Source organism: Trematomus bernacchii, unplaced genomic scaffold, assembly GCF_902827165.1.
Source record: "Trematomus bernacchii unplaced genomic scaffold, fTreBer1.1, whole genome shotgun sequence".
In the NCBI taxonomy this organism is placed as follows: domain Eukaryota; kingdom Metazoa; phylum Chordata; class Actinopteri; order Perciformes; family Nototheniidae; genus Trematomus; species Trematomus bernacchii.
In genome coordinates, this window is record NW_022987683.1 from 1209235 (window position 1) to 1223939 (window position 14705).

Genomic DNA, 14705 nt, shown 5'->3' on the forward strand with positions numbered 1-14705 from the left:
CCGCCCCCCCTCCGCGGCATTATAATGTCCGTCTTTTCACTGAATTGTCGTCTTGAAAAGGGTACTCACAACAATTCCGCAACAACTTCATCTTCACCTGTTGCACTTGTCATTTCAACGTTAAAAACAATAAAACTGCATGAATTGCTTCGTCACATTCATCTAGATCCTCTGTCTCGAGCCAGTTAACTAGCGGGCCTTCTAGAGTACCCTGGAACCGAGGGAAACTCTGAAAGAATACGCCCATTGGCTACAAATCAATATATGATTGGTTGATCAAACTGTCAGTCCAAACGTACGCTCTCATTCAGTGCAACGGCCAGGGCATTCTATCAAGGATGTAGAATACCTTGGTTGAAGGATATTCTACCCAGAACAAGATCTGATTGGATGCTTTCTTTTCTAACAGAAAACCACTGAAATGCGTAGAGCATGGTCCGAGAAGGACAAACAAATCAACGTAACACTGTAATATTACAAATCAACAACACAGATACGATTCTCATTTATTACATTTAATTTATATAATTAAATTGATTTGTTTGTTTTATCTGAGTGTTCCAGGGTATTCTCTGAATACCTTGAAGGCCCTGACGGTTCGCCACTGATTTACCCCCATGGAGATAATCAGTGTGAGAGGAAACCCAACACACAAACCCACACCTGTGTGTACAACCTGCCAATGGAGAACCTGAATCCTTCTCATCCTTTGACGTACTACTGTGCTGTTGCCTCATGTGGACACATACTGTTTGGAGACCAGAAAAAGTTGGACTTAGAACGTAAGTAACATTAGGTAACCACCTTCTCAATATCCTACAGCTTTGTAATCTCTTCTTTTATCTTAAACTACAGATGAACTATACTCTTTTGCCTGGGAAGATTTCTTGATCGGAGCCTTGGTATTCTCAACCATCCTGGTTGCTTTTCTGGTGTATGCAGCGTATAAGATGAACAACAGCAACAGCTGCCAATGTACAGGTGGGCCATCTGTCATTTTGTTCATTTGATAGAGTGTACTGTATGTATGTAGCCCTATGTGTTACGGTTTTGTATTTATGTTTTCATTTTCCACCTTTGTTTTGAAATGTTTTCCTCCTTGTGTCTTCTCTGTTCCTTCTTCCTGTGTTTGCCTTCCTGTCGTTAGTTTCCCTGGTGTGTCTGATTGTCTGATTGTGTTCACCTGTTGCCCTTGTGTTTCTGCCTCCCTCACCCCAGCTGTGTCTTGTCTTGTGATTACCCCTCTCTGTATTTAGTCTTGTCTTCCCCTGTGTGGCTTGTCAGTTCATTGTTGGTTTTTCCTGTCTCCCTCCATGTCAGTCACGGTCAGTTTTGTTTGTATTCGCTACCTTGTGCTATCTATGTTTTTTCATGCCTTGTTTTTGTGCTCATCGGCTTTGGAATAAAGCTCGCCTTTTGTTTATAGACCCTTTTCCTTTTTGAAGTCTGCATTTGGGTCCTACCTTTGCCCAACCCTAACACTATGACTAGTGGAGGGACGACCAGTTACATTTAATTTGAAGAATAAAGTCTACCAAATGAATTCAAGCTATCTACATGATAGTGCGCCCCACTTACTAAGGACGCTGGAAACGTTTAAGTGGTCTTGATGTTACAATATGAATTGGCTTTAGCTATGTGTGGTGGTTTATTTTCTTTGTCTTTTTACAGATTCAGGATGTTCAGCTGCTTTAACCCCAAATGTTCTGGTGAGTATTGTCAAGTATTGCACTACAACGCATATTTCAGCAACAAGGTAACTTATATTGGCTGAAAATAGCAACACCTTTGCAAATAAAAATGAAAAACATACTGCTTTCAGTAGCTGTTTGGCCTTTTACATTACTGGAACTTATCAACCCATAACCTCGACTTTGGGTCTAAGTTCTTCCTCCAATTTGAACTCTTTTGACTTTTTGGAAAATGTAATACTAAATAACATTTTATCACCTGGATTATCAAGATCCAGACAACCTCCATTACGCAGCTTTGAAGGTCAACAGATCCACAAGACAGAGGGACACCGCACAAAGTGAATGCGTGTACTCTGGTGTAAGGCAGTAAAGCTAATGATATTTCATTTGTACTTTAAAGTGTCTATCAAGCTATTAAATGTCTTTCTTTGTCAAATTCAACCTTAATATATTTGATGTAAAGTCTAGCCTTGCAATAAACTAATAAAACAAGTGCTCTCAATGGCGAGGTTCAGCTTTATCATTAAGAGTTTGTACATGATAACAGAAAATGACCACGCCCATGTTATATCTAATTTTCAAGGCATCATTTAAGCCTTGACACTAGTACAATGAGCACGATGAGGGGCGAGTTGATGTCATGAGGCAGTCAACCCGGTATCACGGCAAGACGTGAACATGTGACGATTTACCATGCTGGGAGACGTGAAGATGTCACGATTTCGTCCCTTCAAACGTGACAGTTACACGGTATTGTTAACATGGCCCAACCAGTGGAGAAATACCCGGAAATGCCAAGCAAATGCCCCAGCTGGTCGACACCTCTTTTAGCAGAAACAAAGGCTACATTAATGTATTAAATCAGGCAAGGCAACATCTTGGGTTCATGGTAATTTACAAACTCTTCAACTAGAACCGTAGTTATATTTAAAAACATTTTAGAAGGCCTCACAAAATACTTTAATGTAAATTTAAATTTAAATGTGAAGGAATGTGTGTATAACAAAATACATCCGTCAAAAACAATACCGGAAACAGACGTAGGCAAGATCCTCAGCTCGGTGATTGGATGGTTTAGCCGCAATGCACGTTGGGATATGGTGTTTATGCGATGTGAAATCCGAAAACATTTTTTAAAAATAAAATACTTTATGCTTGCTTTTCTCTTTGAAAGTCATCACATAACGACATTGTAATACACGGTTCGGCTGCATTAAAGTCTTCTGATGAGAAGACTTCTAGACAAACAGGAAGAACTGCTGCCAAAACTGAAAATGTAACGTGGATCTTAAATATATAAGCAATTAAACAACATCTTACATTTATTTTCACACAATACGTCTCCTTGCAGTATCAACACTAATTCGGCTGACTTTTATATTTGATCCAATTGGTAGATAGGCTGTATTTACACCATAACGGTGCACAGCTGATAGAAAGGGACACCTAGTGGTTAAAGCACGTTATTGAATTGTATTATTAGATATTAAAGGTGGGGTAGGTAATTTTGGAGAAACCGGCTCGAGATCGCTAGAATTTGAAAATACACAACAGGAAAAAATCTGCCACTTCCTTACAGAGCCCCTCCTCCAACACACACGAACACGCACATGACCAATGAGGGCACGAGATAAGTTTGTGCACAGATGGAAGGCTGACAGGCAGGTAGGCCATCCAGTTATTTTAGCCGGGCCGGCTAAAATGATTGGTTGATTGCTTTTTCCACAGATGACAATTTTTGTCAAAACACTTAAGATATTCATTGCTATCGGGATGTTAAGAGCATTCCATGGAATATAACAAAAAGTGTATCTCGAGCCGGTTTCTCAAACTTACCTTCCCCACCTTTAATAGAAGGATGTGCAAAACAGATAAACTAATGAGGCTTTATTTAAACATTAAAGTGGACCTATCATGCTATATTTGAATAATATAGTATAGGACCATACCTATATAAGGCATATTTATACTTTTTTTTTTTTCAAAATACCAAACAGATCATGCATTTTAGCCATGCCTCATTTTGCTCAATTTGACATTTTTTAGCTCTGTTTTTGCAAGGGCAGATTCTGTGAGAACAGCACCATCTACAGGCCTGGCATATGTACTACAGCGTCTCCAGTGCTTTCGAACGGCAATGGCCGTGGCTGTCTCCTCCTGATTGGTGGAGTTGGCCCAATAGCCGTAGCGCCACTGTCCTGACGTCAGGACAGTGTTCAAATCTGGATCAGTTTTTATCAGCTCCGTTGCAGCCCCTTTTTTAGAGATTTGGGTATGGAGGAAAATAGAGAGGGTTGTGTTTTCTGACACTTGGTGAGTTCCCTGGAACACCGGGGACACATATTCATGTATAAAAGACGTACAAAAGTACATTTTGCATGATAGGTCCCCTTTAAAGAATACTTTAGGTTAAGGTCTTCTTTTGAATAAGAAAAAAGCTTTGGGGGTATCTACAGATAAATATTAAGCCTGACAAAGTACTTATATATTGCTTTCCTGCAATGTTAACTATGTTGAAGCACTTATTTTAACTGATATTATACATATGTATTATACTCTTATAAGATGTATGTAGATAGTATAAGAAATGTGCAGAAGATGACAGTTTAATGGTGGAGGTATACACACATATTGATAGATGTCTTGTAATGCACTGTTGAGGAACCTGCGAAGTTTTTCATTCATTGCATAACTACACCGTAGTTGTGTATAATATATGTCAATAAACCTTTGAAAATCTTGACATCTTGAAAGGGATGTGCAAAATAGTCATTATATACAGTCTTTAATTAACTATTAGTAGAGAATAACGAATAATGAATATACTTTATAGGGATCCTATTAATATCTAATAATAAAAATAATAAAATTCAATAACGTGCTTTAACCACTAGGTGTCCCTTTCTATCAGCTGTGCACCGTTATGGTGTAAATACAGCCTATCTACCAATTGGATCAAATATAAAAGTCAGCCGAATTAGTGTTGATACTGCAAGGAGACGTATTGTGTGAAAATAAATCTAAGATGTTGTTTAATTGCTGATATATTTATGATCCACGTCACTTTTTCAGTTTTGGCGGCAGTTCTTCCTGTTTGTCTAGAAGTCTTCTCATCAGAAGACTTTAATGCAGCCGAACCATGTATTACAATGCCGTTATGTGATGACTTTCAAAGAGAAAAGCAAGCACACTCGGAATAAAGTATTATTATTTTTTCTTTTTAATGTTTTCGGATTTCACATCGCATAAACACCATATCCCAACGTGCATTGCGGCTAAACCATCGAATCACCGAGCGGAGGATCTTGCCTACGTCTGTTTCCGGTATTGTTTATGACGGATGTATTTTGTTATACACACATTCCTTCACATTTAAATTTTAATTGACATTAAAGTATTTTGTGAGGCCTTCTAAAATGTTTTTAAATATAACTACGGTTCTAGTTGAAGAGTTTGTAAATTAACATGAACCCAAGATGTTGCCTGGCAACGCAATCGCACAACGTCACGTCCGTTAATTCCACACACATGGATTAACATCGATTTAATACATTAATGTAGCCTTTGTTTCTGCTAAAAGAGGTGTCGACCAGCTGGGGCAACAAGAAAATCGGCAAAATCGAGTGTGACTATTAAAAAAGTAAATAATTATTATATGAATATTGACAATAACAACCGACCGTCGTGGTAGAGCATTTGCTTGGCATTTCCGGGTATTTCTCCACTGGTTGGGCCATGTTAACAATACAGTGTAACTGTCACGTTTGAAGGGACGAAATCGTGACATCTTCACGTCTCCCAGCATGGTAAATCGTCACATGTTCACGTCTTGCCGTGATACCGGGTTGGAGGCAGTAGCAGGACATTGTTTGCTTAGATTTGTTTGTTAAAAAAGATCTGTAAGGTCTTTCTTTGAGCCTCTGTGTGGTTGACACTCAGAAATTATCACTCAATCTACTCTGGTCACGTGCTTCACTAGGACCCTCAGCTTGTGTGGTTTCAAACAGGAAGTCTCTGCAGTGTTCTCATGCACAGCAGCCGATCAGTATGACTCTTAAGGGCAGACTGTTTTAGTAGTACTTAAATTAATCTGTCTCAAAAGCCTTTGGGGTTTGATACAATCATAAGTACAGAAGCAATATACAAACAACTCTTTACCATTTATGTATATGCAGTCAATCGTGAAATAGTTTTTTTCTGTATCTGTTAGCACTGTAACTCTATTGCCAACAACCTTTGAAGGCAGCTTTACGGAGTAGCACTTTGCTGAACGATGTCATAAGCAACATTACACTGCAAGCAAAAAATATCAGTTTTAGCCATGCTAATGACATGGCTCTAGATATGTCCATGTCGATTGGTCAACTGGTCCAACACTTTGATCTATCTCAACAACTATTGGACAGTTTGAAATTAGATGTAGTGCATGCACCCATCATGCCCACACGATGAATCCTACTGACTCTGGTAATAAAGTGATCTTTCCTACAGCACCACCATGACATTGACCTTTTTATTTCATGCAACTCGAAAACACTGAAAAGGGTTCTTATTAAGTCACATTTAGTCAAACTAAAACGTAGTTGAAATACTATTCAGAGTAGTACAACAAAACAATAGATGGAAAATTGCAAATGGCATTTTGAAACATCAGAAACCAACACTAGTTGTAGTAGTCTAAGTAGTAGCAGTAATCAAGGTAGTAGTAGTAATCAAGGTAGTAGTAGAGATAAATACAAATATGTCTACATTTTCAGCAAAATATTCTCAACAGACACAGGGTATTGCTGCTATTTAAGGAGGGGCAGCTTGGGTGCATTGTTGTTGCAGTTTATGACCAAGCTCAAGCTGCCATTAGATGTATTGTTCAGGGACATCTAGTGGCCCTTCTTTTCTGGAAAGTAGGTTCCCTGGTGCACATTATTTTCTATGGACGAGAGCTCTAGTTGGATTCAGGGTCCATATTTGTTTAGTCTCGCTGATGAAGAATGTTGATTATTACTCTCTGAACTAGTTAAAACCTCTATCTGCAGAAGAGATCTTCAGAATTGATTGGGCAACCGCAGTGTCACCTCATGGCGGCAGCACATGTCTTGTCAAATGTCCGTAACTCCGTAATAAACCATCAGTGTTTGCCATCAAAGTTCCAGCTCTCCCCGTGTCTCTATGAGTTTCGTCTCCATTACTTCAGAAGTTTCCATCACACCTTTCAACGAGTGAATCTTCTAAAGAACCAAATCTGATTCCCTAGATGGCAGTGAACATGTGGTCAGGTTTTTTATAAGTATGATCTACAATGTCACTTCAGGCTGGCCAATCAAACGCAGTCTTGTGTCTTAAGAGTGGAGAGAGTATCGAGATCATTTTCACTCAATGCAAGAATTCAAACAAGATGACGTCTCCGAAGTTGGTCTTTTATCTGACGTGTTTGTTCTTGGGAAAAATCGGTGAGTTGTGCGGATTCAAGTTCTATCTTTTCCCCTTTTTGCAACTCTTAATAGAAATGCTTCCAATATTTTTGTATTTAAACATTCTGCAAATCGGAACTAATTGTGTGCATTCATTTAATTTCAGCACAGACTACTGACCCGAAATTACCCTCAAGTGTTCGTCAAGAGAAACATTTTGTATCAGCTAATGCTGGAGAAAATGTGACTTTGCAATGCTTCTATGAAGTTGGTGATACCACTTGGCTTTACTGGTGCAAACACAATCTGGGACCGAAACCAACTCTCCTTTCTTCCATCAATTTGTCTCAAACTAAAAATATTTTGTATGAAGAACTCAATTTACGCATCACACTGGATAGTGGAAAAAGTACCTTGACAATTTTGGACTTGCACATTTCAGATTCAGCTACTTACTACTGTGCAACTCTCTCTAACAATGGCTTGACATTTGAGGAGGGCTCTATTATCAGTGTCAAAGGTTCTGGTTTGAACATCCCACTTTCGGTCCATCAGTCAGCATCTGAGATCATCCAGCCAGGAGACTCTGTGACTCTGAACTGTACACTACACACTGGCAGCTGTGATGGAGAACACAGTGTTTACTGGTTCAAAAACTCTAAGGACTCTCATTTAGAACTCATTTACACCCATGGAGGCAGTAATGATCAGTGTGAGAGGAAACCCAACACACAGACACACACCTGTGTGTACAACCTTCCAATGGAGAACCTGAATCTTTCTCATACTGGGACCTACTACTGTGCTGTTGCCTCATGTGGACACATACTGTTTGGAGACGGGACCAAGCTGGACTTTGAAGGTAAGCAAATCTCTAAATTATTTAAGTAAGGGATAATGTGCAGCGACGCGGTCATTATGGGGAAAAGAACACCGACAGGCTGATCAGGAGCCCGACGCGAAGCGGAGGGATCTAGATCGGCATGAAGGTGTTATTTTCCCCATAATGACCAAGTCGCTGCACATTATCCCGCTTATTACATGGCCACATTCTCAACAAAGTATGGGATATGACTCCCAATATTAATTGAAATGCTTTTATGGATTTAGAAAATGATTTTATTGATTTAGAAAATAGTTGTATGTATTGATTTAAATTGACATGCATCCGCTAAGCAAAATAGTCCGTTGTTACTGTTTGAACTAACGTAGCAACGGCAGGAACTGCTTCGATAGCGTTTTTGAGGAGCTTTTTGATTACAGATTTGAAAACATCGTTGCTTGCTTTAAAAGTAGCACAATTCATTATGTCAAACCTTGGAAAGTATCTAGATATCCCTGCCCCAATGCCAAAGTAACTGGCAACTGAATATGTGTCGCCGTTTGATGTCTATCTCTGGACCGCTGCATAAAAAGGAGGGTTTCTGCCCCGTTACTTCTCCGCTGTTTTCTTGTCGCTCTTGTCAGTTAGAACCTTCTTTCTTAGAACAAAGAAGTCAGTTCGATTTAACTGTATACAGTTTGGCCGAAAAGCATACAGTTAAATCGAACAGACTTCTTTGTGCAGATGTGAGCGTCCTTAACAACGGTCAATAAATCCTTGACAGCGGTCTGTCTGTTCTGGATTAACAACGTGTCACATGTTCTGAATTGACCAATCAGAATCGAGTATTCAACTAAGCCATGTAATAAAGAAAAATAATGTATGTCTAATTTCCGATCACCCACTTTAAACACAAAGCTAACTTTCCGTTTTTGGTGTTTACTCTCTACAGATGAGGTCGACTCTCTTGTGTATTTCTTGAGTGGAGCTTTGGCATTCAACTCCATTCTGGTCGTTTTACTGGCTTTCTTAGTGTACATGATGAAAAAGAGAAACAACTGTCAATCAACGGGTAACTTGTAATTATTGTATATGTCCGAAAGATTGTTTGCAACCAAAGAAACGTGTTGAGAAATACAAATTCTGTCTTTCCAATATCTTTCCAGAGTCTGAAGCAAGATTTTCAACTCCCTCTACAGCAAATGCAGAGGTATAATTTAAGTAAATAAGTTACATTTTGTAATCAAATACATTTTTACTCCTGTTCAATATCTTTTTCCATTTCTATATATTTTGTTACCAGGGTAACCAGGATGCAGGCAGCCTCCATTATGCTGCTGTAAGTGTCCATGTGCCCAACAGATCAAGACGACAGAGGAACATCCCCAATGATGAATGTGTGTACTCTGGTGTCAAGCTGTAGACAAACCATGTTTCATTACTTTAGTTAAACAGAATTTGATTTAGTAATGTTTTAAAAGTGATATAGATTTAAAAGTATATTGTATAATTTTGTGCTTCATATGCTTTCTTACAGTATGTCCATTGTATCTCCTCAGTATTCAACACTGGCTAAAATATTAAATGGACACTTTGATCTTGAGACAATATATCCTGTGCATGTTTGTTCACTTCCTCATAGCAATATCTATTTTTTTACAATCTTCAAACCTCTTTGTAAACCTTTTAATCTTGTTCTAAACCACAATAAAACATGTGTGCATTTTACAAGAGTGTGTAGCTTTGTTTCTGATCCACACACTTGTGGAAATCTAATAGATTTAATATAGCAGTTTGACTACTTAGAGTTTAGTTATATTGCATATTGGCAGACAAAACAGAGACTGGACAGAAAACCAGTGTTCTGTACTCCAAAGCAGGATTCGGTGTTAGAGAGGTAACTCGAGGGTTAACTCTGGCTTTTCCATCCTACAACACTGGTTCACTTCTTACCAGGGTAGATTGAACAAGTTGTTTTCTGCTGTGAAGGTGGCATTTTACCATGGAGGTCAAAGCGAATTCATTTGCTTTTTAAGCCAGCATCAAGAGGCCATTCAATGAACTGCGGTTTTCTTTCTCCCTTGCGTTACCTTAATTTTTTCAGCACAAGAAGATGATCCTTGTCTACGACATACAAGACACAAAAAGGATGTGCAATGCATATTTACTCGGTAACAGACAACAGTTTCCATTTGTACTCAGGATTGCTCACACAAAACAAATATATAGTGTGTATAAAGTATAAATGAGAGTCCTGCTAACAGCATTGCTCCATTCTCTTGATTTAATGGGGTGCTTTTAGTGCAGAAAGGTAGACGTAAAGTAGAGGGACTTTTTCTGCTTCAAAGGGATGTCACAGAGGGTTGCTCTGGTTCAAAAGTCAGTCCACTCAGACCTTTTTTATGTAGTATCTCTCTTAGTGCAGCAGCCTTTGTGGTTTTAGCAGTATGTAAGGGTTTGCAATTTTACATAGATGCTCCTTCAACCAAAGACCACTTGCAGTGCCATTAAATAACTTGGAACATTTTATTTGTTTGGAATATTACTGAATAAAAATGTATTTGAATGCAATTGAATCCATTGGTTTCATATAAAGGAATGGCTAAAATAAATTTCTCCTTTTTCACGACTCAATTATCACTAAGACCTTGGCCTATAGTAATAGATGAATGGTAGATAAAGTTTATTTTTGAACAACTTCACTCATACTTCTGAGCCATGTAGACAAAGGGACAGTGTACTGTATGAGAGAAGATTTGTTAACTTACATATATGCATAAACCTATACATGGATTTCTGTGTCACAATCCAGTAAGTACCATTCATTTTCAAATAACACCAAACCTGTTGCACTAACTTAGCTTCAGCCGAAGCCTAAACAACAAATGCAACTAACTTGTTACCCTTTCATATTATATTCACAGCATTGCTGTAGCTACAGGCAAAAGCTGTGTGTGTACCCACAGTTTATTCTCCCTACTTTTAAACATAGTCACGATAAAGAGCCATTATGTTCTTCATGTACCTTTCACCAAGTGAATCTTCTCAAGAACGAAACTTGATACTATAAATGGCAGTGAACATGTGATCAAGTTTTTTTTAAGTAGGAGGTACAAAGTCACTTCAGGCTGGCCAATCAAACGCAGTCTTGTGTCTTAAGAATGGAGAGTATCGAGATCATTTTCACTCAACTCAAGAATTCGAACAAGATGATGTCTCCAAAGTTGGTCTTATATCTGACGTGTTTGTTCTTGGGAAAAATCGGTGAGTTATATTTTTGGACAGCTTTGGTTTAATAATTGAACTTGATGAAACTCTACCGAAAATAACACATTTTGCTAAATTAATCCAATTTAATTATTTGTGTGTTATCTTTCACTCTTATTTCAGCTCAGACGACTGATCGGAAACTATCAAGTGTTCGCCAAGATAAAACATTTATTTCCGCCAAGGCTGGAGAAAATGTGACTTTGAGATGCTTTAGTGAAGATGGTGATAAAGATTGGTTTTACTGGTTTAAACAAACTTTGGGACAGAAACCAAGGCTCATCTCATCCGTCCATAAGTATAATGCAAGACCCACTTTTTATCATGAATTCAAAAACAATTCACGCTTCACAATTGATCACGGAAAAAGTAGAAGTCATCTGACGATTTTAAATTTGCACATTTCAGACTCAGCCACTTACTACTGTGCATTTACCAATCAATATGTGGTGAATTTTGCCGAAGGTACTACAATCAGTGTTAAAGGTTCTGGTGTGAACATCCCACCTTCGGTCGATCAGTCAGCATCTGAGATCATCCAGTCAGGAGACTCTGTGACTCTGAACTGTACAGTATACACTGGTAGCTGTGATGGAGAACACAGTGTTTACTGGTTCAAAAAACTCTGAGGACTCTCCAGGACTCCTTTACACCCGTGGAGGCAAGAATGATCAGTGTGAGAGGAAACCCAACACACAGACACACACCTGTGTGTACAACCTTCCAATGGAGAACCTGAATCTTTCTCATGCTGGGATCTACTACTGTGCTGTTGCCTCATGTGGACACATACTGTTTGGAAATGGGACCAAGCTGGACTTTGAAGGTAAGTAATTTACTAGATTATTTAATGAAGAGTAAATGATGGCTAATTGCAAATCAAAGTTAACATAAAATCAAAGACAAAAGCTGAATGCTCTGTTTGTGGTGTTTACTCTCTACAGATGAGGTTGACTCTCTTGTGCATTTCTTGAGTGGATCTTTGGCAATCAACGCCATCCTGGTTGTTCTACTGGCTTTCATAATAAACAAGATGAAGAAAATGAACAGCTGCCAGTCAACAGGTAACTGGTCATGTTTTTATTGTTTAGTTTTGATGATAAAGAATATGGCTTTAGAATTAAAACTTATATTTCTGTTTTGCAGAGTCTTCAACAAGATTTCCAGCTCCGTCCACAGCAGATTCAGAGGTGAGTAAAACAAGTTCACTGGAAATAAAATGCTAAATTAACATTCAGAACCTTTTGTTGCACAATAAATTGTTTCCTGGAAATTATTATTGTCAAGATAAAAATAAGGATCAACTGGTATATATATTGTGTTACCAGGGTTACCAGCGAGCAGAGAAGATCTACTATGGTGCTTTGGGTGTCAACCTGACAAACAGATCAGGAAGACAGAAGGAGCCGACCTGGAGTGAATGTGTGTATTACAGCGTAAAGCAGTAGAACAGGAAGTAGTACATTTGTACTTTTGAGTCAGACAAGTTTTTCCTTTTTTATTCCTTCTCTGTGTGCAGCCCAAAAAAAAAAGAGATCATTCTGTTCTTTGCTAATGTGTATTTTAAGGATAGTAACCAGAAGCCTATCTTTAGAAGCTAAGATTTATTGATGATGTAAAAGTCACTTATATGCTTTTAGGTTTAAGATAATTGTATTCTTTTTGATATCCTCCTTGTATTTTAACCAGATCCAACATGTATTTTTGTATTTGGAAGTTATTGCACTTATGATCAATAAAAATCAACATTTGGAGCTATATAGTATGTGTTTACTTGACAATCCAACAGCTTTTTTCTTTATTTGCTATTTAAGCTTACCTCAAGAGGCCATTCAATGAACTGCAGTTTTTTTCCCCACTTCATCATTAGCATACTTCTCCTGAACCGGTAGTTGCTGCTTGGCTATGGCATACAATACAAAAAGGATGTGCAATGCAATTCTACTGGGTAACAGCAAACAGCTTCAAATTTCAAAGATTTCAGAGGTTTAATGTCATATGTAAACATATAGTTTCCATTTGTACTTACTCACAAAATCAATCTTAAAGGTCCCATATTATACTATATTTGAACAATATATTATAGGGCCAAATCTATACAAAACATGTCTCTGAAGTGTTTTGCTCAAAATACCAAACAGATCACCCATTGTAGCATGCCTCATACCCCTCTATTTCAGCCCTGTTACAAAAGTGCTGATTCTGGGTCTGGCCCTTTAAATGTAACCGAGCTGCTGCTGACCATGCCCCTTTGGAGCTGCTGCTGGCCACGCCCCTTTGGAGCATCCGCATGCAAGCAGTGAGCTCTGTGAAGAGAAGGCTGTCTACCAGCAGAAACTCAGCTAAACGCTGCCGTGATTAAATGCCATATTATGTTCCAAACCACATCAAGCATTACTTCTGAAACAGTATGGAGCTCAAACGCTTTCTCTCTCGTGGGTTTACCACAGGGACAGTACCTTTTATATCCGGCTTCTTTACACATATTCTCTCCAGCACAGTGTTAGTTCTGAGTGTTAGCGATGCTTGCTAATGTAAACACAGACCATATTACTTCCAGAACACGTTACGCATTTCTGATATGATGTCAAGTCCGCGGCAAATCTGGATCAGCTCCATAACCCCCATTTTTAGAGATGTGGGCAAGGACGAAAAGGGAGAGGGTTATATTTTCTGACACTTTGTGAGTCTCCTTACACACCGAGGGACACATATTTATGTATAAAAGACATCAAAAAGTGAATTTTTCATATTATGTGATTATAAAAAAGCAAGTAAAAGTAAAGCAGAGACACTTTTTCTGCTTCAAAGGGATGTCACAGTCGGTTGCTCTGGTTCAAAAGTCACGACTCGCAGACCTTTTTTTGTAGTAGCTATCTTAGTGCAGCAGCCTTTGTGGTTTTAGCAGGATGTAAGGGTGTTGGCAATCTTACATAGATGCTCCTTAATCCAAATACCACTTGCAGTGCCATTAAATGAGAAGAATATTTATCAGGTCAGATATAACAATACATAAACTACAAATATTTTTGTACTTAATTTTTTTTAGTTTGGAATATTGCTGAATATAGGTATTTAAAAGTGTTTGAATCCTTTAATGTCGGATAAAGGCATGGTAAAATCAATTCCTACTTTTTCACAGCAAAATTATCCTTAAGACCTTGGCCTTTAGTAATAGGCCTATTGTAGAAACTGTTTTTCTTTTTTGAACAACTGCCCTAATCCCGAAATGATTTACATTAGATTATTACAACATTGTTTTATTGACTAGCCAAAGCATATTTTCCACATACTTATGACCCATGTAGACACAGGGACAGTATATGAGAATAATTTGGCATCTTGACACTGACATATGCATAAACATTTTATTACAGTTTATTCTCCCTACTTTTAAATATAGCACAAGATAAAGAGCCATTATGTTCTTCATTTAACTTTCACCAAGTGAACCCTCTCAAGAACTAAACTTGATACTATAAATGGCAGTGAACATGTGATCAAGTTTTTTTA

The 14705-nt window shown here is 38.2% G+C and overlaps 2 protein-coding genes and 1 pseudogene across 2 annotated transcripts in view; all 3 read left to right on the forward strand.

Moving 5' to 3' along the window:
- Positions 1-14705, forward strand: part of LOC117487775 — a 54955-nt gene that overhangs the window by 38531 nt on the left and 1719 nt on the right. The window lies entirely within an intron of this gene.
- LOC117487777 lies at positions 7021-9632 on the forward strand. Its single transcript, XM_034136441.1, has 5 exons — positions 7021-7141; positions 7269-7964; positions 8878-8997; positions 9092-9135; positions 9229-9632. The coding sequence occupies exons 1-5, from the start codon at positions 7087-7089 to the stop codon at positions 9346-9348; spliced, it is 1035 nt and encodes a 344-aa protein (XP_033992332.1). The 5' UTR covers positions 7021-7086; the 3' UTR covers positions 9349-9632.
- On the forward strand, positions 11128-12947 carry LOC117487769 (annotated as a pseudogene).